Genomic DNA, 26,917 nt, shown 5'->3' on the forward strand with positions numbered 1-26,917 from the left:
AAATAAATCAAACCAATTTGCTTTTGCAGATTTCAAAGGTTGTAATACTTGTGAAAGGCCTCTGAATGCAGCACAAGAAAACTGATACCGATTCAGGTTTCAAAGGGTTAAATCACCTCATGGAGGGTTGGGTTAATGTTGGAAACATAGACATATATGTGGCAGGTCTGCACTGTAAACAAATACAAGCAGGTGTGAAAACTTTGGGTTTATTGAATATGAAGCACTAAAGTTTTATGTAACTGGTTTTGAGGAATTGTTTTTATATCCGCTGATTTTTAATTCATTGTAGTACTAATAATGGAAATCATTTAGATAAAAAAAAAAAAACAAAGTCTGCAAATCAAAAAAAAGCTGCAGCAGAAATAATTTATTCATCCTGTGAGGGAAATTGTTTTGTTACAGCAGCAAATAAGTGATATAAGTAACTGTATAAAATATTTGTTAAAAAGGCAAAATAATGCAAATATATATACAAAGGAAGGCACTTAACATAGAATAAAATAGAGTAGAATAAAATAAAATACAAACAATAACAACAACAAAGATATGTATGCTATGTACAGAGAACAAACGATTAACGAGAGCATTAAAAAAGAAAAAAATGTGTTGTGTATATATAAGTACTACATATAGTATCCAACTTGTTTTATACTATGAAATGTTATTATATAAAATAAAATCAGGATGTATAATTTTCTGTGGTGCAGTAAATCACTTTACTGCTCAAAGAAAAGAAAGCAGACTCGCTGCCGGCTGCAGACTCATTCTGATTTACAGACTTTTTGTTCATTTTTTGTCTTTGCATCGTCTCTGTTTGTTTGGAAACGTTGCCAGGTTTCAGCTGTTTAGTGCTTTTATGTTGAAAGCGGGCCGGATGTGGTGCCGCGGGGCTCTTCCTGTGCTTGACGCGGGCTCGTCGGATCAGTTTGGCCGGAGAGAAGTCAGCCGCTTCACTTCGGAGCGAATCGTCTCTGTTTTCAGTTTGGTTTCACCGCTTTTTGCTCGTTATTTTCTGCCGTCGCGGTTCCCGTCGTCTGTTCCAGGATGGTGAAAGTGTCTTTCAGCTCCGCTTTGGCGCAGAAAGATGTGAAAAAGGACGCAGAAACTCTGATCCCCGAGGAGGACAAAGTGAGTAGAAAATGGCTAACTGAGCTAACGACGAGTTAGCTTCCTGCTCGGAGTCAAACACGCATTTTATAAAAACACTAAATACTGCTGTTTATCCAAACACAACGCGTATTTACGCTGTTTCTGTAACTTTAACTCTTTACACTAAAGTTTCTGCCGTGTTTAAACTGTGTTTTATGCTCGTTACGTAGTTAGTGTTTGACCACTTCCTCATTTGGCAGCAGTGTTGTTATTTTGTCTCTAACACATTTATACATCTGAAGCTACTTTTTATTAACCTGTCTGATTTCTGTCACATAGATTTAAAGCTATAACAGCACTTCTGCGATTTTCCATCCATTTTTAAACGTGTCAAGAATTTTTAAAGAACTTTTTATTATTTTTTTGTGAATACAGCCTCGTTAATTAGACTTAAAAGTTACAAAAGTAACATTGGTAATATTTTTAGTGATTTTATTTCACACTATTTACAGCCAGAAAACGAATTCGACGTGACAAAAACACGGTGAAGTCTGTAACTTTCTGTAGCTCAAATCAGAAAGTGTTACTGTGTTATTATCCAAGTTTCGCTTGAATATCAAGTTTAAAGCTGATTAATTTCCCTTTTTGCTGTTAACCGTCTTTAAACGGGGTCTGACGCGTTTTAAGACAAATCTTTTGTACTTTCTGTTTCATCTCTTCTCGTGTGTTAGCTGCTTTGTCTCATTTTCTGTTTCACTGTGATCTTTAACAGTCCCACATTGTAAAGACAAGTCCACGTCTTGTGTAACCCTTAGGGACTGTTGGTGCATTTACGGTGTTTTCAGTCTTCATTCTTTGGTCAGTTTGGCTGTGTTCATGCATATATGGCATAATAATTTCTGCTGTTTCCAGTAGGTGCTCTGTCACAATCAACGTTGCTGCTAATCATTAACATAAACCAGACTGATCAGCAAAAAAACTACTTAGCATGTAGTATATTGGAAATAATTCATTTTTCATGCGTTTTAACTACACCTTAAAGTATCATCATAACATAACCCCGGCATTTACAGAGTTTAAATTCTGACAATTCATAAATATTTGAGATATATATATATATATATATCTGTGTGTGTGTGTATGTGTGTATTGAAAAGATAAATATAAAATTAAAATATGATTGTTATCAGAATAGGGAAATTGTGTTTTTATATATAGGAGGCAAAGATATATATATATCTGTATTCAGTGTATTCAATATTGAATACACTGAGATAAAACACATTTGTTTTATCACAGTGTATTCAGTATATTTACCCACAATAACATTTTACCAAAATGAACATTGTAAAAACAGCTCTTCATCTACGTGTAAAAACACTCGACGTGTTATTGGCCGTTTCTCGCTGTCTTGACAGACGGCATCATTCTGCTCCAGTGTGTGATTATACACTGATCATGAAATCATGTTTTAATAGAAACCCAAAATACAAGTGTGAACCTGAAAATGAGCAGAACATGGGACTTTAAAAACAGTTTTTTGTGAAAAGTGCCTCATTCTTACACAAGAGGAAGCAGATAAGATGAGGAAATGTCCATTTTGCAATAAGAACTTTGTCTAATCATCTGCACCAAAAACATCTTGACTCATTGGAAACTGAGTTTGAAATTCAAATTAGATCCAAAAAAGCTGCCGATCTTCTGAGTTTTTCATCCTCCGTGTGTTATTTTTCTGTCACCTCATTCATAAGAGTCCTGGAAAAGTTAAGAAATTGATTTTCAGGGATTCAAATGCTCAGGAAAATGTCTTTAAAAGTTAGACAGGAAACATAAAACGATAATTGTAGGTTTGTGATTTCTGAAAAATGTGGCACTAAATGTGAGAAAAACAGCTGCTTTGAAATCATTGTGTGATGTGCTGGTTTTGAAATATGGAAGTAACTGTGAGCACACGTTAATTCTGCAGCCTGATTGGATGAATAATGAGCTGCGGCTGTAAAGTCGAGCCGCAGCTCCTCCGTCAGTCTTCGCCCTGCTGAGTTTGAGGCGTTCACAGGAAGCTTCAGCTCGGTTTGAGAGATCTGCAGAGAAAATATGAGCAGGGTTCAAACAAGGTGCTGGAAGTTCTGGAATACATTGAAAATCAGACTTTTTAAACTTGAAAAGGACAACGATATAATTGTGAGGAGAACATAAGGATAAATGATTTTATGAAACGTGTTAAATAAATGTTTTAAACTAACTGCAGTTAGCAATTAAAAGTTTTCGAAAACCAAATATACCCTGAAAGTGTTGAAAAAGGCATGGAATTTTGTTCCACAAGCCTGTTTAATAACACGTGTCCAAGGACCGTCAGAAATGTAAAAATTCAATAATAATTCCTGTTTTTACAGTATACATGCCATCTTGGACGGCACATCTTCTTTAAAATTCACCCCCCAAAAAAGTAAAGAAAAAAATATGTAAAATTTAAAGAAAAAACATTTTTTTTCTTGACAAAAAAACCCACAAAATAGTTTTAAAGACAAAAAACAATTGCAAAAATTCCCATTTTTTCCTTAAAAAACACACAAAACTTTGAAAACAAACCAAAAAAATTAAAGGACAAAAAAGCCCTTTTCCTGTTACAAATCACCAAAATTTCTTTAGAAAAGAATAATCACTATCGTTTTTTTCCTCTAAAAAAGACCCAAAATTGCAGGCAATATCAAATTTAAAGTTGTATTCCCTTCCCCTAAGCCAAAATCAAAAACAAAAAAGTCCCTCCCCAGATCTTAAAAAAATATTTGACATGACTCCCCCCTTTTTGCACCCCACACCCCCCTCACCTCATAAATACTTACCACTAAGTTAGATTTAAACATTCAGTAGTAATCCTGTTCTGAATTCATTAGCTGTTGTCACATGCCTGAATTATAATAAATGTTTAAATCATAATCAGTCAATTTGAGGTCCTCATAGCATGTTTGCTCAATTGAGAAATTTGCGCAGTTCTTTTGCGACAGATGGTTTTGTGGAGAAAACAAGTTCATCCTTGAAAATAAGTGCTTGAAATGTCCTTGAATCAGGCTTTCCCCTGTCTGCCTGAGCCCCGTATGAGCTGTAGACTTGATAGTTTGTGGAGGTTGTGTTTCTGAGGAGAACAGATCAGCGTTGGGGAGGTTTCGGAGTGGAGTGCAGACTCGGAGTGACTGTGGGTACGCAGGTTTTTGCTGTGCGCTGGGTGTGATGTGATGCGTATCTGCTGCCTTCCTGTGTGGCTCCTGTGGCTGCAGACTGTACAGCAGTGCTGCGGGCTGATTTCAGTCTGGCTCTTATCTTGATAATCGCAGCTTAATGTTTTCCTTCTGGGGGATTGAAGTGGGTGCAAACGCAGCAGATTCTGTTTGTGCTGTTTGGGGGGATTTTCCTGCTCTTGGTGGAGTGTTTTCCATCTGCAGTGTCACATAATCGTTTGTCTCCTGAGTGGAGTCCAAAACTGTGACGGAGCGATCGTGATGACACACGCTCCATCATTTCTACGTCTTAAAAAGTCTTCGTGTTTTTTTTTTTAAAAAAAGCACAGAGGTTTGGAAAATACGCTTCACCCCCGATGCATCTGACAGCGTATATTTAATATAGTTACCGGCATACTTAAAACGTAAATGCCCTCAAATTGTCCAAATTGTGAATATAAAATATTGGAAACACGTCAACTTCGAAAATAAGTTGAGCGGATCGTCCAGAAGTTTTGAATCCACAATTCCTCTGTGAAATCGTGGACTACATCTCCCAGAAATCCCTCATACGTGGCCGCTCCCACGTATAAGGAGCTCGCCTTTCCATCATGGCTCCATAACACGCCTACGTGGCCTTGGATTGGAAATAATGACGACTAGTTTGGTGGCTGCAATAGAAATAAAGCTGCTGATGTTTTGAACATCCATCGTTATGGTTACTGGGATGTTATCAGCAGAGAAGTCGCACATCACTCAGTGAATAAAACACAGTCATCTCGTTTTATCCACATTTTGAAATTATCACCCAAAATTTGCCCAAAACTGCAACGGAAACTCGCCTACAATTGAATTCAGAATTGATGCTGGATTCGATAAAGTAATAAGAAAGGAAGCACTTTTCCAAACTGTTGAGGCGTGTTTTTAGTCCACTGAACAGCAAATGAAACATGTTTGTGTTTCACTGTTTGAGCAAATAGAAAAACAAGTGCATTTTAATTAAAATAATTCATTTAGAAGCATGTTTCAGTCTGCTGCCTGCGAGAGAATAATTCATTAAAAGCATCATTTACTGACCAACATCACTGACTGAATGTTGTAAAACAGAAGTTGGTCTTCATGTTTTGGAGTAAAGAAGAAAATCTCCAGCCGTGAAGACAAATCATTCAGTATTATGAATTTTACTATTTTCTACAACACTACAGTGCCAGCAAATCCATTGTTTTCCAGGAAGTTGTGCAGCTGCAGACTTGTTATTGAGTTGTTGGCTTCGTATCGTGGTGCTGGAGCTCACTGATTTGTTTACATTAATGCTTTGCTCTTGCACAGCTGATTAATAAGTTATGGAATCCAAAAATACATCCAAATGTTGCCCCTCTATGAGGATGAGCGTTACGCCTCCAGTGTGCTCGGCTGCCACTCTGCGCCTCTGAGGTCGGACTTTTTCTTTCTGTAAACATGACGTTTTTGAGGTCAGTCAGTTCAGACCTGAAGATGATAAGAATCACCTCTCTTGTGTGAATGGATTTCCCCCGCCCCGACACGTCTGGCACTGTGGGAGGTTATTAACCCTTTAGTGACTGTTTGTCTCATTTCAGTCTCTTTTCTTCTTCCTGTTGTGATAATTGTGTGTGTGTTGATGCATGTGTCCTAAATGTAGTCCAGATTGTGTATTTGAGTGTAATCAGTGAATTTGCAGCTCAGCTCCTACAATAAGTCTAAAATACACTGTGGAAACTAAATAGTTACATTCAGACTGTTCAGGTCCAAAAATGCTCCATTGAAACCCATTCAAACTGACATTTTTGATCCCACAGCCATCAGAGCAGAAAAACAGGACTTGTATTATTTCTGGGTGTCATTCTGGGCTTTTGACTCTGAATTTGTCATTTTGACTATTTTCCACCTGATGAGGTCATTTTGACCATATTTGGCATATGAAGGAAATACATGCTATTTCCACTAGGTGACCTGTCACAGTCAATGTAGCTAAATCTAAAAACATGGTGGCATCATGACAAAAACCTGGTATTTACATGGTTAAAAATCTTAAATTTAATGAATGTTTGATTTTGATGATTAGGAGTGATGCTGGTTAAAAAATAACTCAATGAAAGTAGAAAATTATATTAATGTATAATATTTTTATAGCCTGAATTTGAAAGGCGCCTGAGTGTGAGTATTTGACACTGCATAAAATAATAATAATGATTAAATATCAATGTTGCTGCTAATCATTGACACATCCCAGGCCGTCATAATCTTTTTTTCATAATTTATTTTGTGTGTGTGTTTTTTTGTTTTTTGTTTCATTTAAAACATAGTGGCATAAACAAAAACATGGCATTTCAAAGAATTTAAATTATGAAAATTAATGAATATCTTATATTTATGGACTAATGTCATTTATTCAGGACTGATGTTGGTCAAAAAAAGAGTAGGAAATCATGTTGATGTATAATGTGTTTAATAGCCTGATTTTGTGTGCAGAGCGATCAGAATGTGTCTAACATTTAACCGGCTTTTAAGGGTTAAACCGTAAATGCACCCAAAAGTTCACCTTTATTGACGATTGCTACAGCAAACATCATGGCTGCACCGTGTAGTTTACACAACACGAGCTTAAACACGGTGGTTTCAGTGTCTGAACCTCAGATGATTTTTAGTTTCTGTTTGGCGTCTCACTCACACTCTTCTCTTCCTGTTCTGCTTTTCTTTCTCTTTTTTTAGTTAAATTCCTGTTTTTAACATGCAGATCAAACATGCAGATAATAGTTTTATAATGTATGTACATATATACATTTGCTTGTTTTACAAACGAGCAAATGTCATTCTGTTTTGTTTTTTTTGTTTTCTGCTCTTTAAACATTAATTTGCATCGTGTGTTTCGTGAACTTCCTCAGTGGGTTCCTGTGCGGTTTGTGTTCGTCTGCCAGCTGTTTGTGTTCGTCCGTCTTTAACGAGTTAAACAGAGTTGAACAGAGTTGAACCGATCAGTTTAAGCTCGTCACCGCGTCATTTATAGCAACAAAAAAATAGACCGAGCTAAAAATTTCGGCTAAGCGTGTCGTCACGCTCTCTTTAGCTTTTCCCCGAGTAAGACGTGCCGAGTGTGTCCAAACAGGGACGCCGGTCTCTTCCTGTGGGACATTAAGATCCAGGTCACTTCATTGATGCAGAAAAAATACAGGCAGTGGTGGGAGAAATACTCAGATCTTTACTGCAGTAAAAGTAGTAATACCACAGTGCGGAAATACCCGGTTACAAGTAAAATTAGTAATAGCTATCTTTGTCACAATATGGAATTTCTAACATTTATATGAAATGTCCATATTTAATACATTTTTTTATACCAAGGGGGAAATTGACATAAAGGACTTTATTTATTATGGGTTAGGGTTATTGTTATTTTAATAACATTGTACAAAACACAAAGAAAAATGAAGAAAGGGGGATTAAAAGAAAGTACAAAAGAAAAATCAACATTGAACTTTGAATTATTATTAAAGATATAATAAGTAAAGATAACTAAACCAAAGCTATGACATTACAATGATGACTTTCTGTTATTTGGTTAGTAGCAGAAAATATCATAAAACTATTCAGAATCAATATGTATCATTAAATCAATATTTTTGACAACACTGTAAAAAACCACACAAATACTCAAAATATATGTAGTAAATAAAAGTAAACGTAATCTTTCTGCAAAAATGTAATTTAAAACTGGGGTGATTTCTCAAATAATTAAAGGGTCCAAACTTGAGCCTTTAAAAAGTTGTCCGTTTGTGTCGGCTCGTAATTAATTCAGAGATCATTGGAGTTAATCAGCATCTTATCTGCTTCCCGAAACTCAGTTTGACTTTGTGCAAATGAACATTAGTCCTCCTCTCCTGCTGTCAGTGTGCTGATTCTGTGAGTTTAAAGATCCGATCTTTAATCAACTCCGCTCAGATTTAGAAACAGTACGATTAGTCAGCTTTTGTTTCTGTGTTGAACTTTAAATCCTACATCAGAAAGTATTAAGACGTCTTAAAATCCTCATTTTGTTACACTGTAAAATGTGAGGCTTCATTTTAGCATTGTTGATTAATCTGTTGCTTAATATGTTAGTTATTTCTAGTTTATTTATCAGCTACTTGTTTCAACAGTATAAGAGATTTCAAGAAAATTTCCCAAATATAAGCCAAAAAAGTCAAAAACAAAAACAACAGAATGTGCTGAATTTTTAAAAAAAAAGTATTTATTTTGTATATTTTATCATTTGTTTCCTGTGTCACAATTTTAGATATAAAATTATTATAATTATAAATAAACTTTTCTGGATAATTTTCTAAAAATCCTCCCCTCTTTTTAGAGCAAATTTTTAGGTTAATTTTTTTAACCCCTTTACTGATTTTTCCACAATTTTCGTAAAATTTCTTGCCAAGTTTGTCATTGCCTGTTATCCCATGTTTTTTAAAATAAAAACAAACCAATCTGCTCAGATTTTAAAGCTTGCGAAAGGCGTCTGAAAACTGGATCGACATCATTTTTGTGCTACGTTTAAAGAGTTAAATTCCGATGATGCACAATGAAAAAAAAGGAAATGGTTTAACAATTTAATTGATAAGATAATTTAAATGATTGTTACATTGATAAATCTTCTTTGATAGACTTATTTATCAGTTAATCATTGAAGCAGTTTAAAAAATTAAAAGTTTATTACATAAACTCAGCAGGTGCCGTTATTTCTGCAGAGAAAACCCTGAAAATATCCTCCAGACGGCTCAGCTGAAGGTGAGCTTATGCTGCAGCACATTAACGCGTCACACCGCTGTCAGCTCCGTGTAGTAAAGATCACATCAGCGGCTCAGCCCAGGCTCCGTGAGCAGCGTGTGAATCCAGGTTAACGTTCACGCTTTGTTGGTACACGACAGGCAGATCTGTGTGTGTGTGTGTGTGTGTGTGTGTGTGTGTGTGTGTGTGTGTGTGTGTGTGTGTGTGTGTGTAGGCGGCGCTCATTAAAGGTAATTTTTCACGTCTGTTCTCATATGAACTTCAGCTCAGGCTGGGTGTGAAATATCACCGCTGATTGATCCGTTGTTGTTCAAAAAGACGGGAAGACGGCAAAGAGCAACTTGATAAGAAACAGCCCAAAAATGAGCAAGAAATTAGAAAAAAAAATTTAAAAAAAGAACAAACAAATAAATACACACAAATACAGATGAAAGTTTTTTTCTGTAACAATTTTAAGTCAAGTCAAGTCAGTTTTATTTATATAGCCCATTATCACAAAACAAGGTTTGCCTCAGAGGGCTTTACAGTGTACCACATCCCTCTGCCCTTAGACCCTCACATCACCCGAGGAAAAACTCCCCAAAAAGACCCCCTGTAACGGGGAAAAAAAGAGGAAGAAACCTCAGGAAGGAATTTGTAAGTTATATTTATCTGAACATTTTTATCTATATGTTGTATAGTAGGCTTTTGCCCAATGTTTATGAAAGAAAGATATATAAAAAAAATGAAATGAATGCATGAAAGAAATTTGCAGAAACTTAATTGTTTAATCGTAGACTTAACTTTATACTGGATAACTTCTTCTTTGTTTGTAAACAATAATACATTTTCAAATCTTTATTTTATATACTGTTCTTAGTTTTTAAAGTTTTTGGTAATTTTATAGTATATAGTATAAGGTACTATACCTATAGTACATATAAGGTTAAATGTATCAGGTGAGACAAACATCAGAATAATAATCAGTTAAAAAATAATTGTCAGTTATAACCGTGAAATATGCAGAAATTTAATTATTTAGTTGTAGACTTTCAATTTATACCGACCAAGTTCTCGTTTGTGTAAAACAACAGTTAACATTTATTGAAAAAAAATAATTTCTGTATGATAAAGAGGCTCGAATAATGTGTAAAACAATATCAAAACATTTCAAATAATTTATTGATTGATATAATTATTCATGTATTTTATGAAAACAGAAGTGCTCTCAGAATACTGGAGCCTGATTGGCCGACAGCAGCTGTTTGTTTGATCGAAATGAGATTAAAACCCGCAGAGTTACGTTGATTTTTGACTATAAATTAATGTTTGTAATGTTCTGTGAATTAATCAGTTGTTTCCCATCACAGAGTGCTTTTATCTCATGAGGAAAAAAATCATGTCTTTGTGAGGCTGTAATTTAAAAGTCTTACATGAGAACTTGCTTATTCCCCAAATGTGAGTTTATTAATTCATGAAGCCAGTTAGGTAAACGTTGGGTAAACGTGGTTGTTGGAGCAGTGAAATGGTTGTGAGTGAGTTGCTGATGGTGCGAGAGTCTGTTGAGGCGTCTGAACTATAAATGCAGTTTTATAGGAGCTGCCGGATATATTCAGAAACGCTGTGAACGCAGGAAGGAAGCTTTATTAAGACGTGCTGCTGACCTCCTGTTACTGTGCTGATAATGTGTTTGACTGACTTATATTTATATGTGCGGCATACGATACTTGTTTTTATTTTAAATTGTGTCTGGTGGAAAAACTGACGCAGGCAGACACATAAAAGTCATCATAAATTACTGTTAAATTTACGAGGCTTTGACAGTAAAAGTTTCATGTTTTAAACTTTAAACCATCAGTGTTTTTGTAAAATAAAACGATAAATACAGCAACAGTGTGTCAGCCATCAGAGCAGAAAAACAGGACTTGTATTATTTCTGGGTGTCATTCTGGGCTTTTGACTCTAAAGTTGTCATTTTGACTATTTTCCACCTGATGAGGTCATTTTGACCATATTTGGCATATGGAGGAAATACATGCTATTTCCACTAGGTGACCTGTCACAGTCAATGTAGCTGCTGATCACTGACATATCCCAGACTGTCAGCAGCTACACTCACACACTGACATATCCCAGACTGTCAGCAGCTACACTCACACACTGACAGATCCCAGACTGTCAGCAGCTACACTCACACACTGACAGATCCCAGACTGTCAGCAGCTACACTCACACACTGACATATCCCAGACTGTCAGCAGCTACACTCACACACTGACATATCCCAGACTGTCAGCAGCTAAATGATCTACTTAGCGTGCTGTATATTAAAAATAATTCATTTTTTGTGTTTTCTTCATCTAAAAACGTAGTGGCATCACAACAAAAACCTGGCATTTAAATGGTTAAAATTCAGAAAACTAACGAATATTTGATTTTTATGATTAGGACTAATGTTTGTTAAATCATAAACTCAATGAAAGTAGATAATCATATTAATGTTTGATATTTTTTAATGCTTGTTTTTAAAAAGCGTATTTGGTGTGCAGAGCGGTATGAGTGTGTTATTAAAGCGGGCCCTTAGGGTTAAATAATCGGTTCAGAGGGGGTTAATTGGCAAATATTTTGTAGGGCTGCCCCTTGAAAGTCAGATTTTGCAAATTATCAGTCAGCGATCCCTCAGTCGCTAAGACAGCTTCAAATGGAGCAGTCTTGGTTTGGTTTTTTTTTGCCTGTCAGTGTGCTATGCAGTGTACTTTTAGGGCCTTTTTGGTCCCCAGATTTTGCTGCAGAGTGAGCGATCTTGAATTTCCCAATAGTCTTTGGTGCAGGCTGCAGGAAGGAGGATGAGGAGAGACTTGTCACCAAAAGCCTTTTGATAACATTATCGTCTCTCTTCTGCTGAGAAGTGGTGAATTTACAGCTCACAGTAATTATTCTCCATCTCAGGTGTAAAATTTGGACTCGAAGACGTTGTGTTGGGCTTCAAGAAGTTGTGATTGAGTGATTTCTTTCCGACATTTCATAGACCAAATAATACGCGGTGAATGATCGTAATCATTACTCGAACAGGGTTCAGTGTCTGTCGCACTGAGTATTGCTGTTGTGCAGGCAGGTCAGAGCTTGTTTTACAGCAGGTGATTCATTCACAGATGGAAATAATATGTAAACTATTGCTAGAAACTTATTGCACGCAAATCTCACAGCTCCTCCTCTGCTGGCTGACTGTGCCTTTGGGACAAAAACACAACCAAACTGCAGCAGATGGATGTTTTATAGAGGTAAAGACAGCAGGTGTGAGTTGATGGTATACCTGTCCACATTTTGGGATTAGAGGCCAGATCTGTAGCTGCTGCTCTCCTCCTGTGTGTCCTCTGACTGTCGTCTGAGGCATGTGTACTGCTTGAAAAGGATTATGGTTTAATCAGGCAGATAGAGACTCAGCCGCAGAGACTTAGCAGCCTCCTGCAGCGGCGCCGACCACTAAAACTCAAGAGGAGGGAGATTAACCGACCAGGCAGATATACAACCTCCCCACCACCCCCACCACCCCCGCCCAGCAGCTCAGAGACCCAGACACCCTTCACCCACCGCAGACATGATCCGATGCTCATCTATATTATTAGTAGTAGTAGCAGTAATACATGTTTATCCATATATATTTATATATACATTTTTTATTTTACTTTCTAAATTTCAGGTAATCTTCCTGTAACTGGGAACTTAACACCAGTTTACTCAGGTTTCAAAGGGTTAAGCTTTAATAAAAATAATCAGTTGCAGCTCTACTTATAGCCATGTTTGTTTTAGTTTCACTTTGTGAAATCATATTTACTTTCCACAGTGATTATTATTATTATTATTATTATTATTAATGTTAATAATAGTAGTAGTAGTAGTTATATCATTAATAGTATTATTATTATTATTATTGTTATTACTGGGGTTTTTTTTCTTTTGTTTTGTGCTAAATTCAGGTAATTTCCTTAACATGTAACTTCTTCATGTGTTCTACTTTTGTGCACTCTCATTTTAGTTCCACTTTGTAAAATCATATTTAATGTCATCAATATTTTAGGACTTTTTTAAAAAAATCTTGAGTTGAGTTGAGTTTAGCTTTTAGATTTTGGTTTTTCCTGATTTTTTTTACTTTTTAAGCCATAAAACTCAAGTTGAAGCTCAAGTTTGTGAAAGAATTTCTCTAAACTGGTCATTTTATATTTGTGGTCAAACGGGTTTAAAGACACAGAAAGGGGAGTGGAGGACATTAAATATTTCCGTTGGTGTCGGAGTTCAGTTTCGCTTTAGTTTCCATTTTGCTGATTTCATGGATTATTATAATATCCGCTCTTGTATTTGTTTGGAATTTGCGTTTTATGGGCTGATGACGTGTTTGTCAGTTTTGTGTCCGTTTCCAGCGAGTCAGCAGAACCAGGCGTTGTTTTTGTTTGTGTTTTAGCGTCATGTTGCAGAGACCTGAATACGATGACAGAAGAATATATCGGTGTGGCCTCACCGTCGTTCATGGAAATGACTTTTAAAACTTTGTGTGTTTGCGGCAGAACTTGTAAGAGTTTGACGGATTGTGGAAAGTGATGATTTTCCTGGTTAAGTTTTGAACGCAGTGTGAGTCGGCTGTTTGCAGCTGAGAGCAGAGGATGGAGTTTCAGTGAAACCAAAGCTGCGTCCTGGACACTGATACTCACCTGTGTCCACAGAGACAGACACACAAGCTGCTCTCAGGTGGACAGACGCTCAGGATGCTGCAGGCTGGTCCAACATGAAGACATTTACTGCAAGACTGAAACATGTTGAGCATTTGTTCAGATTCTGAATAAGGATGTGCGATATGGCTTTAAAATAATGTGATATTTTAAGTGTCCTTAAATCTAATGTTAACTACAAAAATACAGTGTTATTATATAAACTGTAGTTACTATAAGTTAAATAAAGTAGCTACTCATATACTCATATTGATTTTTTTTCACATAAAAACATAGTGGCATCATGACAAAAACCTGATATTTAAAGGCTTAAAATTCAGAAAATGAATGAACATTGATATTTATGATAAGGAAAATAATTTTTTAAAAAAAACATGAAAGTAGAAAATAATATTGATAATATTTTATGAAGCTTGATTTCCAAAAGCATCTTTTTGTGTATTTTTTGCAGTTTTTCTCAGCTTCATTTCACTGTAAACTTGATTTGGACAACAGTCCAAAAAACAAAGATATATCATTTATATCAATCAACGTATTACTCAAATAAAAAAGATGATAGTCTTCGGTTGATGCCCTAAAAATCAGCAAATAATAACATTGAATTATCACCCAGCCGAAGTGTCCACTGCCTGGTGTTAGTGACTGTTTTAAACATACATTTTCACAACATATATATAACATATTATAGGAATATATATGAGAACGAGAAGAGACTCTTCCCCCAGAGTGTTTAAGGGAAAACTCCCATAAAACTTTTTGTTTTGATGCACTTAAACAAAGCTGATCTGATAATCCTGACTGTTATTTCAACACACACACACTCACACACTCAAACCCCTGTGAGAATCTACAAAAACTTAATTAATGTTTGTTGGTTGCGGCTGCTTTAAAGTGGTTTCTCACACACAAAGACGGTCATTGATCCCTGTAGCAGCGTGACTGTGTGATGTGAATGAACCAGCAGCCTCTGTCAACACACACACACACACACACACACACACACACACACACACACAGAGTTCTCAAAATGAGACCAAAACAGTTAACATAAAAGCCGAAACAAATGATCAAAACGGAGGGACAGGCAGTCTGAGCGCACAAGAGGAAGTGAATCAGTTTCAGGCTGTTGGATTTGACAGTTTCTTAAAAAAACAAAAGGCTGAACTCACAAGAATCATTTCCCATATTAAAAACAGCTGCACTTTTACTCATTTTTACTGTCGTTAAACCTCGAATATCTGCAGAAGAGCTGGAACAATTAGCCGATTATTTGATTTTCAACTGTTGTTTTTATGCAGGAAATATGAATAACCGACATTGGGCTCAATTATGACTTTAATTGAGAAAATAATTTGGAGATTGATAAGCGGCAGCCCTGATCTGCTGTTTTCACATTTACTGCTTGATTCGGGATCTCTGTGACAGTTAGAGTTTGGCATAATGTTTGTGTAAGAAAATGATTTTACCCGTCCCTCCAGGATTTGGTGGGCTGTGTTGTTGCAGACTTAAAAACCTGCTTTCATGGCAGCTTTTCGGAAAGATAATGATGCGAATGTCAATATTTCAAGAGGGTTTTTTTTATTTACTTATTATTGAAGAGTTTTTTATAAATACAGTTGCACAGGAGGGGGGGGGGGCTAAATTTACCTGAACTGTTGCAGTCTGCTTGGAGTGACTGATTCACTGCTCAAATCATAAAGTAACCCTGAAAAGAAATACTATTGGATGAATGGATGAGTAGATTGAAAGAAGATTAAACAACATTTAAACTATTTAATCCATTAAAAATAGAAAACCCTCACTGGTTTCTGCTTCCCAAATTTTGAGTATTTTTTGCTTTATATGAGTAAATATTAAATATCTTAATGTTTGGGACTGTTAGTCGGACAAAATGAGACTTTTAAAGGAAATTTTAATCTAAAACATGTTTTACATTTTTTTCTAGGAGTATTATGAGTAATTCTGAGTAATCTGCAGCGTCATCATTCAGTCAGTCGATTGGATAAAGCTGAACATCTTTTTGGTTGGTTGTGTGTTTCTGAGCGTACACATTGTTCCTGCTGTGTGTGACGTCCACATACTTTACTGTGTTGACACACGAGTGTGTTAACGAGGGTGTGTGTGAGGTGAAGGTATGAAATGTCGGTCTGAGGGCCTGTCGGGTCTTGTTGTTGTTGTTGGTGCTGAAGCTTCAGGAGACTGTTACGAAACACAAAGATTACTGCATCAAATGTAAAAGTCAAACTGTGGCGAGCTGTTTGATTCAGTGTTTACGTTCTCTCAGCTTAACGGGCAGTTTGAAGCAGTTTGACTCGTGGTCCACAGAGGACGCTCGACCTGATGAGCGATCAGTGGACTGGGCTCATAAATAAAAAGGACATCAGCATGCAAAGCTGTGCTGATCAGATCATAAAAATGTGATATCGAACATCCTAGTTTGAGTATCAGATCGGTGAGTTTGGAGACAGCAAACCTGCACAACAGTTAACCATGACACCGAGTTTCCTACTCACCATGGCTTTTTTTTATTCAGTGGTAGTGGGTTTTTTTTTTCTTTTTAAGGATTTTTATTTTTTCTTATGTTTAAAAAAAAGAAGATTTGGAGGGTTCTTAAATGTGGGGCTTTTTTTCTAAAAACATTTTTGGTGGTTTTTCTGGAAAACATAAAACTTGGACTGATTTTTTTTGACGATTTTTCTTCTCTGGATTTGATAGAAAACTTTTTTTTAAGGAGTTTTTTTGTTGTTTGTTTTTAAGAAAACAGGTTTGGAAGATGTGTTTTCGCTAAAAGATTTATGTTTTCGCAAAAAGATTTATGTTTTCGCTAAAAGATTTATGTTTTCGCTAAAAGATTTGGGGGTTTTTTCCTCAACTTTTTGGCAGTCTCTTTTCTTAAATAATTTTGCCTTTATTGCATAGACAGGTGAAGTGTGAAAGGGGGAGAGAGAGGAGACGACGTGCAGCAAAGGGCCGAGGCCGGAATCGAACTCGTGGCCGCTGCAGCGAGGACTTAGCCTCCATGCATGAGGCACCCGCTCTATCCACTGATCCATCGGGGCCCCCAATTTTGGGTGATTTTTATGGAAACCTAAAACTTGGGCGGATTTTTTTCTTCTTTATTTAAAGGTTTTTTATAGAAGATTTGGAAAGTGTTTCTTAAGGTATTGACAATTTTTTTTATAATATTTTTGGCTTTTTTTCAAGTGGGGGTGATTTTTCTAGAAAACTTTGTCAGAAAACTTGTCTGTTTTTGTTTTTTTAAGACATTTTTTCTTTCAGTGGTCCTTGAACACATCAGGTCAGATGCTGAAATTAAGTTTGATTCTTGTATGGTTGAAAAACTCTTGAGCAAATGGGGCAAGAAAAAAAATGGGTCCTTGAAAGTCATGGAAAAGCTTTGAAATTCTGTGTGTGGGAGCCCTGTTAAAATCTGACTTTCTTGCCTTAAACTACAAATGAAAGTTGTGATCAACACCTGCCTGACAGTTTCAGAGTCAGAGCCAGAGTCTCTAAACTGGGCTGCTTAATATTCTGTGTGTCTGCTGAAGATGTTAATTGAAAAACATCCTTTTCTGCTTTCCAAGTTATTCTGCTTTCACTTCCTGTTTTTCCTCTGCCCGTGAGTCAGCAGGAGAGCGAGCGACTGGGACAAACGTCCACTCGGCAGAGACGAGCCGAGGCTCACAGCCTCAGGAAATGTTCCTTTTAGTGTCTCTGTCAGCCGCTCGGCCTGTCGAACATCGTCTGACAGCGCCGCCGTTGGCCGCTCAGCACTTCTAAGCTCTCACTTCCTGTCCTCAAACAGCCGCTCTTTGGTTCCTCTTTCCTCAGCGCTCCTCCTCGCTCCGCCTCACGTGGCGTCTGACAGTAAAAAGAAACGTTACAGGGGGTTTTGTCTTTTTTGTGTTTTTTTTCTGTGAGCTGACGTGAAGGTCAGAAAGGGCTGACTGTCAGTTTTTCAGCGGCCACCCTGCAGTTTCCTCCTGTAGCCGAGGTGTTTTAGAAACACTGACTCATGCTTCACTTTTATCAAGTTATAACAGCTGTGTTTCCTCGGACGGCGAGGCTTCACTGGCCAAACGAAAATACGAATATTCACACTAAACCAGAGGTCGACTGTGTGCAAGAAATATGTTTCATGACGAGGAAAGAAAGACGTCTGTAAATAACAGAATAAATACCGACAGTTTTATATATCTGTTTTGAATACAATCGGAACAATACTAAACTCACACTTCTTAAAAAATAATTTACATTTTTTGTCCACTTTGATCAAGATTTTAGCGTTAGCTGATGAGAGGCTCAGGGTTTTTGTCTTATTTTGTAAAGAGATGCTCTGCGAACACGTTACATAAATGTAAATTTTATTGTAATCAGTTTGCAAAGCTGTTCCTTCAGGACATTTCTAGGTTTTCAGGACTTTAGGATGTTTCAAGGACTTCAGGACATTTCTAGACTTTTTGGTTGTTTCTAGGTTTTGAGGATGTTTCGAGGATTTTAGGACATTTCCAGGACTTTAGGACAGTTCTAGGATTTAAGGGCATTTTGAGGATTTCAGGAAATTTCTGGGATTGTAGGACATTTCCAGGACATCAGTGTCTCAGCTGTGTCCTCTGTGGGGGTGTGGGGGATCCTCCTCTGGCTCTTTTTTTGATCAACAAGCTCTGTTTTGATGTTGTTTTATGTCTCTGACACCTTATGGAGACTAAAAGGAAAAAAACTATTCAAAGTGTCAATCACTTGATTTATCTTGTGAATCAGAAAACGGTTGGGGGGCCGTCCGGCACTCAGGGGCCGGGGGCCAGATTTGGCCCTCAGTCTGTAGGTTGAGTCTGTTGGATCAAAACAAAAGCACCACAGGAGCAGACATTTTCTGCTCTGTGCAGCTCGTTTGCACAGGAACAACAGGAGGAAGTGTGTGTGTGTGTGTGTGTGTGTGTGTGTGTGTGTGTGTGTGTGTGTGTGTGTTTTGGTGTGTGTTTTGGTGTGTTACATTGTGAGGAAAGTAAATTCACTCTTACACAAACATAATGTCAGAAATCAGCTGACTACAGAACTGGAGAAGAAGAAGTTGATGAATCAGCTGTTGAAGCAGAAATTTTGCAGAAATGTCATAAATTGTTTTGTCAGCTTCTTTCCCTGTAAAATATCAGAATAAACTGAAGTAAGTTTTATAGTTTTATAAGTTTTGGTCTGAAAAAAACAGCAATTTTAAGGGTTTTGGGAGTTTGTGAGGAGTGTTTTTTATTATTTTTGACTTGATCTGAGCAAATTGGCTAGATTTCTTTCACAAACACCGGGACAAGTTAGAAAATTACCTGAAATTTAGCACAAAAAAGGAAAGTTTTTTAAAAATTTTTGACAATTAAAAGTAAAAAAATTTAAATAATAAATAAACATTTAACAATACATAGAAGAGATATAATTCTAGTTTTCTTGGACATTTTCCAATTTTATTATCATCTTCTAATAATCCTCCCTCTTTCTCTCCTTTTTAAAAAACTAATTTTCGGGTCTTTTTCTTTAACTGATTTCTTGGAATTTGTAGGACATCTCTTGCTCTTTGTCTTTTTAGCCAAATCTTCAGAAGAAATCAAACCAGTTTACTCACGGCTCAAAGCTCTGAATGCATGCGAAAGGCGTCTGAACGCAGCACAAGAAAACTGATGTCGATTCAGTTGTCAAAGGTTTAAACAATCAGTAAAGTTTTGGAAAAGTCATGAAATATTGTTGGTAATGAAAATGTTCCTGTTTTTGCCCCGGATAACCTTCCACATCACATAACGGCAAATGTCGTGTCCTGTAGCTCAGACGTACGTTGATGTGTGACGAGGTTTTGTTTCCGTACGTTTCTGCGTTCTTTTCTCATGTTTTCCTGTTAGCTGACAGAATATGTTTGAATAGAGTTTGATTCTGATGTTTAATAAAATGCCGGACACAAAGTGGGACACCAAAAAAATTAACATGGATCCTTGAAAAGTCATGAAGAAGTTTTTAAATTTTGTCCATGAATATGTGTGGGAACCCTGACCTTACCTTGAACTGTAGGAACCCTGATTTTGCAGGTGCAGCCAGTGGGGCACTTTGGGCCCCGGGGCCTGTGCACGGTCAGCCCGTTTGGTGATCCATCCGTGGTTGCGGCTCTGTTCTCTCACACTGACAGTGATTCATACACATTCTCACTAAAACTCCTTTGTGAATTCAGGAAAAGTGTGAGTTAAAAATAAAAGCTTTAGTCAGAGTTCCTGTCGGTGAAACCGCAGCTCGTGTTTTCAGTTAATGTGACGTGATGAAAGTCAAAGACGAGAAGACGAGAGCTTCACTTCAGTGACTTAAACTGGCTGTTTATCTTCAGACGAGTTTCTCTGAGTGAGAAAGAGTTTGTGTTTTCAGCAGCAGTCGGAGACGAGTCAGGAGACGAGTCAGGAGACGAGTCAGGAGACGAGTCAGGAGACGAGTCTCGACCCGCTCTGAGAAAAAGCTGCTTCTTTATCCTGCTGGACAGAGTCCAAACGCTCATGTTTGTCTGCTGTGTGTCTAGGATTTTAGGACGTTTCTATGATTTTAGGACATTTCTATGATTTTAGGACATTTTTACTATTTTAGGACATTTCTTGGGTTTTAGGACATTTCTAGGATTTGAGGATGTTTTTAGGATTTTAGGACGTATTGTGGAATATTATTGTTCATTTTTAGGATTAAGTGCAAAAACCAAAATATTTTGTTTTCATATTGAAACCATCAACTGATATGTTGTCGTCCTTATCAACCAGCTCTCACATGCAACATGATGTTTATTTCAAGATAAAAAAATGTAAAAAATATAAATATGTGTTTGTGTGATTCCGATATCCGACATTGTGAATGACTCTTGTTGCTCTTTTTTGGGAGAAAAATCAGTGAATCATTCTTTTGTAGCCGTCATTTTAATATGCTTACACAAGTGCACAGTGAAAGATGCGGAGTGATTTGCTTCTTTGGAGGATTTGGTAATTTTATTACGCGACTGATCGTCGGTTCAATAAACACGGCATACGCTTTTTCACATCTAATCACCCGTCATCTTCTTCTTCTGTGGTGCAGGATGCGGAGGCGGCTCTGCCGGTGCGTCACCAGTCCCGGGCCTGGTGCTGGTGCATGTGCCTGGGTCTCGCCCTCATGCTGTCTGGAGTCGTGGTCGGAGGAGCGTATCTGTACCGCTACTACATCCTGGAGGTGAGCTACCAGCCCCGACAAGGGCAGGAAGAAGAGGTAAATTTAACGACGGTCGAATATCAGAGGATCAGTGAACGCAGATTAGTCCTCAGGCAGGAAAACACGCAGCTTTAATATTTGCTTGTTGTTGGGCCAAGGCCCCGAGGGGGGACGCAGGCGGCACCAAAAAAGTCCTGTGGAGACACGACATCACAGGCTTCATAACAAACTGTGTACAGCATAAACAATAAATTCAGAAAATTAAAAATGAATATAATACAGGGTTCATATTCACATTTTCTAGGCCTGGAAAAGTCATGGAATTAGTAAAAAAAAAACATTGAAAGTTTTGAAAAAATCATGCAAATATGTTTTGTGTAATAAATTAAATTAAGGTAACATAACAGTGAATTTGAAGAGTTTGAAAGTAATATGTTTGGGAAAATGGTGGGCAAGTGGGGCAAGAAAAAAAACTGGGGTTGTGAAAAGTCATGGAAAAGTTCTGACATTTGTTCATGTATCCTGGTGATTAAAACACATCGGATGAAGTCAGTAAGAGGATTTCAGTTGTCGATTCAGTACAAAAACAACATCACTGCCATGAAATTTGAAGTTGTTACAAACTGGACGTGTTGGAGCAGGTAAACTGCTGTGAGCTGTTTTCATGTGCCCGAGCCGGTTTTAAAGAACACCAAACCACTCCAAACATGGAGATTAAAACTGAAGCAAAGTGGAATCACATGAAACAGAAAGCAGTAAAATTAAAAAACACAGCTGTGAACGTCTACACGAATATCTCTGTTCCCCGTCAACACTTGTTTGTAATTTAGCTGTATTTCTGCCCTGAATTAGTTTTATTATGTGATTTTTTATCATTTTTATTTCGTGATTTGAACTTCACTTTATTTGTTTCACATAATAATAAGCTCAACGAGGATAAAACGTATGAAAAGTATATGTGAGGGTGTGGTAGAAACCTATACTGGCTTATATACAAACCACACCCAGAAAATTGTTGCATTTAACAAGACAGGAAAGCCCCTTTCCCACTGCGCGCTGATCAGAGCCCCTTTGCTGCTGTGACGCAATGACAGGCGGCCACAAAATACCGTCTGTCTCCGTCTGAGCGGCTCAAATTTGTTCCAAATAAGTCTGCAGTGAGTTTGATTAAGAGATATAAAAAGAAATATTAACCGCAGCAACATTTCCACTGGCCTCCATGCTGCTTTCTACTGTTTACTAACCTGTTTCTGTGTTTCTGTGTCACCTGGTCTGCAGGAGGGTCAGGTGTTTGTGTGCGGGGTGAACTACCGCGAGGAAGACTTCATGGTCCCGGAGGAAGAGGAGGTAAGAAGCTCAACATCACATCATCACTTCAGTTTCAATGACGTTTGTGCTCACAACACGTGACAGGAAGTGATTTTTCTTCATTAATCATTACAGACAGATTGATTGATTAATTGATGAGCTCAGTGTCTGACTTCAGTCTGAACTCTTTGAAATCTGTTAACACGCAGAGACGCCACATGTTAGTTTGGACTTCAGATCATCTTCACTTTATGTTTTAGTTTATTATTTCCAAACTGCTGTACAGAGAGTTTTTTTGTGTACTTTTTTACGTTTTCCCCTTTTTTGTCTGTACTATATATATATTTTTTAATTTTCATCTCATTTGTTTGTTTAATTTTGTTTGATTTGTATTTTCTTAGTGTGTACCTTGAAGGGGCCTTTTTTTTAATCCAAGTTATTTTGATTGTATTTATTAGCAAATCATAACTCTGGTGGATTAAAAATGAAAGAAGTATAAATGAATAAATGTATAAACTAATACAGAAAGAAATAAAAAATACAGAAATAAATCTGAAGATAATTTTATAAATGCATGAATGAATAAATAGAAGTTGATATTTACATTTTGACATTTAAACTAAAGTTACTTATTTCTATATTTCTGTGGCTGCATCTTAACTAGGTAGGAGGTCCTAACATCTGCGTTTATTTCTTTATTTGCATATTCATTTATGTTCTTTGTAAGTTTTTTGGTGAGTAAACAGAAGCAATAACTGTCAGAGTAACCGTCTGTGTGACTGACTGGTTGGTTAACTGGCTGAACTGGTTTGCAGGTGGAGGTGGAGCTGCCTAACCACTTCCAGCTGCGGCAGCTGGAGGAGCGGATCCGGGTGCTGGAGAAGGAGCAGGTGGAGCTCATCAACGTCCCCGTGCCCGAGTTCGGAGACGGAGACCCGGCAGACATCGTCCACGACTTCCAGCGGGTGAGACGGATCCGCCGCTGCTCGCTGTCTGAGTCACACGGGACTGAAATGATTCATTACTAATCACACCTGCTGAATGATGAATTAATATTTAGAAGACCACACATATATTTAAATTATACTCAGGTGAATAAAACATTTTATAAAAGAGGAATAAATCAGGGTTCATACGGTCATGAAACACCTGGACAGACATAGAATTTGCTTATAGCTATTTCTGTTCCTGAAGAAGTTTTTGAAAAACTACATAAACCCTTTGGAGACGTAATTTTTGGTAGTTTTTAAAGAAAAATAATCGCCAAAAAATTGTCAAAAAAATATATTTTTAAGAACACATTCCTTCAAAGGCATGTTCTCTTTACGTATTGTCAGCGAAATAAATACAAAATACAGCCGTTTAAAGTCATATTCCCCTCCCCAGTTCTTAAAAAAAATATTTGGCATGCCTCCTCCTTTTAGCATCACCCCCCCCACCCCTCCCCCCATAAATAACAAACAGTCCCTAAGATATTTTATTTTCAAAAATAATGTATATTTCAAAAAGCTATTATATAAAAAGTACAATGAGTCGATGAGTACTATCAGTGGTTGTTTCAGGGAAAGTATGGCCATGGAAGAGTCATGAAAATGTATTGGCAAAAATGTGTTTTCACATTAAAAGCCCAACAATAGTAGATAGGCTGGTAGACTTTTAATGTGAAAAATCAGCTTTAAGTGTTCATGCATGCTGGATTTAAAAGCCATCAGCTAATAAACTGAAAGGACTAGAGTTAATTTGTCAGAACAGGTGAACATGGAGAGTTTCTCTTGTGGAAAAAAGCTTGATTTTTTTTCTTGCTGTTAAGGAAAATCGAGGCTTTCTATTCAAAAAATCCTGTTTATTTTTGTGTTGAAAAAAGAAAATACTGCAGCTTTGTAAATGTTAGTTTTGTTGGTGTGTAAATGTTTGTCTTGTGTCCTCAGAGGTTGACCGCCTACCTGGATCTGAGCCTGAACAAGTGCTACGTCATCCCGCTCAACACCTCCATCGTTATGCCTCCCAGAGACTTCCTGGAGCTGCTCGTCAACGTCAAGGTAACGGTTTGACCTTTGACCCCGACCTCACAGGCCTCCGCTGATCAACATGACTCCTTTTTCTGTGATTGAATAATGAAATTAATATTTGTCTCTGTTTTGATGTCTTTCAAAACTGGGAAAAGGCATACAGCACCATGGCACGAAATGTTCTGCAAATCCGAAAAAAAGAAAAAAAAAGTAGAAGAAATTCATTGAACAATTAGGGGAAAATATCAAGAAAAACTGCATTAATAATAGTCATAATTATATATTACAATTTGATATTTTAAATTAAATTTTATTTAATGGTCAGCTGGTATCAGTGGTGATTATGAATAACGTTTTGATTGTTATGTCCGTTTCTGTGCAGGCCGGCACCTACCTGCCTCAGTCGTACCTGCTCCATGAGGAGATGATCGTGACGGAGCGCCTGGAGCACGTCGACCAGCTCGGCTATTTCATCTACAACCTCTGCCGCGGCAAAGACACCTACAAGCTGCAGCGCAGAGACAGGATCCTGGGTAGGAACAGAAAGTCATGCAGGCCTTTATTTCTTTTCATCAAGATTAGGAGTTTTAGAGGGTCGATAGATTCCAGCCCTGTTCTGACAGACAACACGAGCAGCCAATGATAATAAGAATAGAGCTGCGGAGAACCAAACGCAGTGAAGGACTTTGACTGTCGAACAGCTGAGTGTTTGACAGCCACAGCGCTGAAACAGACACATCTGCAGAGGTGAAAGTGACTTCTTTAGACGTCAACAGACGACTTTGTGTTAGTTTCAGCTTTAATCAGACTTTGGATGAATTATTTAGAAACAGCAGGACGCATCGCTCCGTGTCTCATCCGGCCGCTCGCGCTGAGCTCTCATTATTATTACCAGGGGCAGATGTAATGTTTTGGGGGCCCGGGGCCACAAGCACATGAGCTTATTTTCAGCCTTTCTCTATCTGTGAATGTCGGCAGGCTGTCGGCAGCTATAGGAGAAGTAGGCCGACTGAAACGTTTTAAATTCCTGAGTAAAATGATTAACAGCACAGAAGTTTGACAGAAGCTGAAGTCAGAGTCCTGCAGTCAGGAGAGGTTGGCCTATTATCAGCACAATGTGCTTCAATTTACCTGAAGTTTGTTTCAGATGGAGCTTTTCATTTTTATATAATGCTGGAAAGTTTAATAAATAATAATAAATCATATGTTTATTACAGTGTAACACACCATGGTCACATGACACTGTGTCAGTGAACTATGAGGGCAAAAAACAAACCACAGAAAAAGCAAAATAATCGTTCATTGATCGTAATCAGAGTAAAATGTTCAGTTAATGGTGATATTGATTTTAGGTTTGAGGCTCGGACCTTTGCTGGGAGGACATTTTAGTACCTGGACCTCTGTGAGTTTTAGTAGAATAGGTCCTCCAGCTGGTGATGCTGTTCTACAGTATATTTGTCATGTTCAATGTCTGACAGAAAATAAATATTTAAACCAACATTAACCTGATGATATCTTCATATCTCACTGAGGAGTCAGAGGAACCTTTAAGCTCCACAGAAATGATGATTTGATGTATATCTTGATAAATATCAATATCGACTGACATGAAAAAAACTATCGTGATAAGACTTTATTCCTTATCGCCCAGCCCTAGGTATAGCACACAGGTACATGCGCATGTGCTGTCGAGGATCTTTCTGGCTGTGACTGCAGTTTTGATTTGTTTTTTGACCCTTTGTAACCCAGTTTGAAGCAGCTCCGTCTCACAGTTGAGTCTGAACACGCAGTCACTTGGCGCTGAGTTTTATCTCTGCCGTCTGCAGAGCTTTACAGGGAATCTGCCTGCTGTTTGCTCTGTGCATTAACCTCCTCTGCTCGTCTTACAGGTATGCAGAAGCGTGAAGCTCTGAACTGCCACAAGATTCGTCACTTCGAGAGCAACATTGTGATGGAAACTTTGATCTGTGAGCCTTAAGAGACCTCGTCGCCTCACGTTAACTGCTCTTAAAGTCACTGGCGTGCAGTGAGATCTGTGTTTTTAATCATCACCTGTCTTTTTCTTTACTTCAGGTAGTTTGAGTGAGTGAGAGGAGTGAAATGTGAAGCTGTTTGGTAAAATATTCATTTGATTGTGTTAAAAAAAAGGGTTGTGTATTTTTCCACTTATCTTTTCGGGGCATCTTCTTGGAATCTTTTCATAAAATAGTTAAAGTCAGCTGAGTATAAAATAGTAAATTATTTTAATCAAAAATAACTGCAATTATAGCACCAACATATATTTGAGTAGACCAAGGTAAATGTAGTTTACCTTTCTTTCAGTCCAAAAATATACAATGTGCAGAGAGACTTTTGTACCACTCATCCTGATCAGACCAGGGAGACGTTTTGTTTTTTGTATTTTGTCTGCTGTAGCTATTAATACACTGCACCTGTTTTTTCTTAACTGGAAAATGATCTTAAAATAAGAGTGTGGACTCATGCTCCTCCTGTGTAGCTTTAAAAATAAGTTTGTGTTCAGTAAGAAAAAAAAATTCCCAGCAGAGAGTCTAGACACACTCTCATGTTAAAATCTTTTTCTCAAGGGTTGTCTGTCTTTTTTTGAATGTGTAATTTT

At 37.5% G+C, this 26,917-nt stretch overlaps 1 protein-coding gene across 2 annotated transcripts; it reads left to right on the forward strand.

Moving 5' to 3' along the window:
- The first annotated feature begins 910 nt into the window (after positions 1-910).
- On the forward strand, positions 911-26,917 carry itm2bb (integral membrane protein 2Bb). Of its 2 annotated transcripts, none has more exons than XM_042494374.2 (7): positions 911-1,131; positions 20,873-21,040; positions 22,262-22,330; positions 23,107-23,256; positions 24,220-24,330; positions 24,683-24,833; positions 26,190-26,917. In XM_042494374.2, the coding sequence occupies exons 1-7, from the start codon at positions 1,048-1,050 to the stop codon at positions 26,276-26,278; spliced, it is 822 nt and encodes a 273-aa protein (XP_042350308.2). In that variant the 5' UTR covers positions 911-1,047; the 3' UTR covers positions 26,279-26,917. The 2 variants fall into 2 exon arrangements, with proteins under 2 accessions (XP_042350308.2, XP_042350307.2); XM_042494373.2 differs by having other exon boundaries at positions 20,873-21,004.

The sequence above is a fragment of the Plectropomus leopardus genome, chromosome 10 (genome assembly GCF_026936395.1).
Source record: "Plectropomus leopardus strain MGB_pleo_1.0 chromosome 10, ASM2693639v1, whole genome shotgun sequence".
In the NCBI taxonomy this organism is placed as follows: domain Eukaryota; kingdom Metazoa; phylum Chordata; class Actinopteri; order Perciformes; family Serranidae; genus Plectropomus; species Plectropomus leopardus.

Excerpts from the sequence above, each read along its gene's own strand:
- itm2bb (XM_042494374.2), top strand. The coding sequence starts at position 1,048 with ATGGTGAAAGTGTCTTTCAGCTCCGCTTTGGCGCAGAAAGATGTGAAA. Across the intron at positions 21,041-22,261 it reads GACAAGGGCAGGAAGAAGAG|GAGGGTCAGGTGTTTGTGTG; the intron begins GTAAATTTAACG and ends CCTGGTCTGCAG. Across the intron at positions 24,331-24,682 it reads AGCTGCTCGTCAACGTCAAG|GCCGGCACCTACCTGCCTCA; the intron begins GTAACGGTTTGA and ends GTTTCTGTGCAG.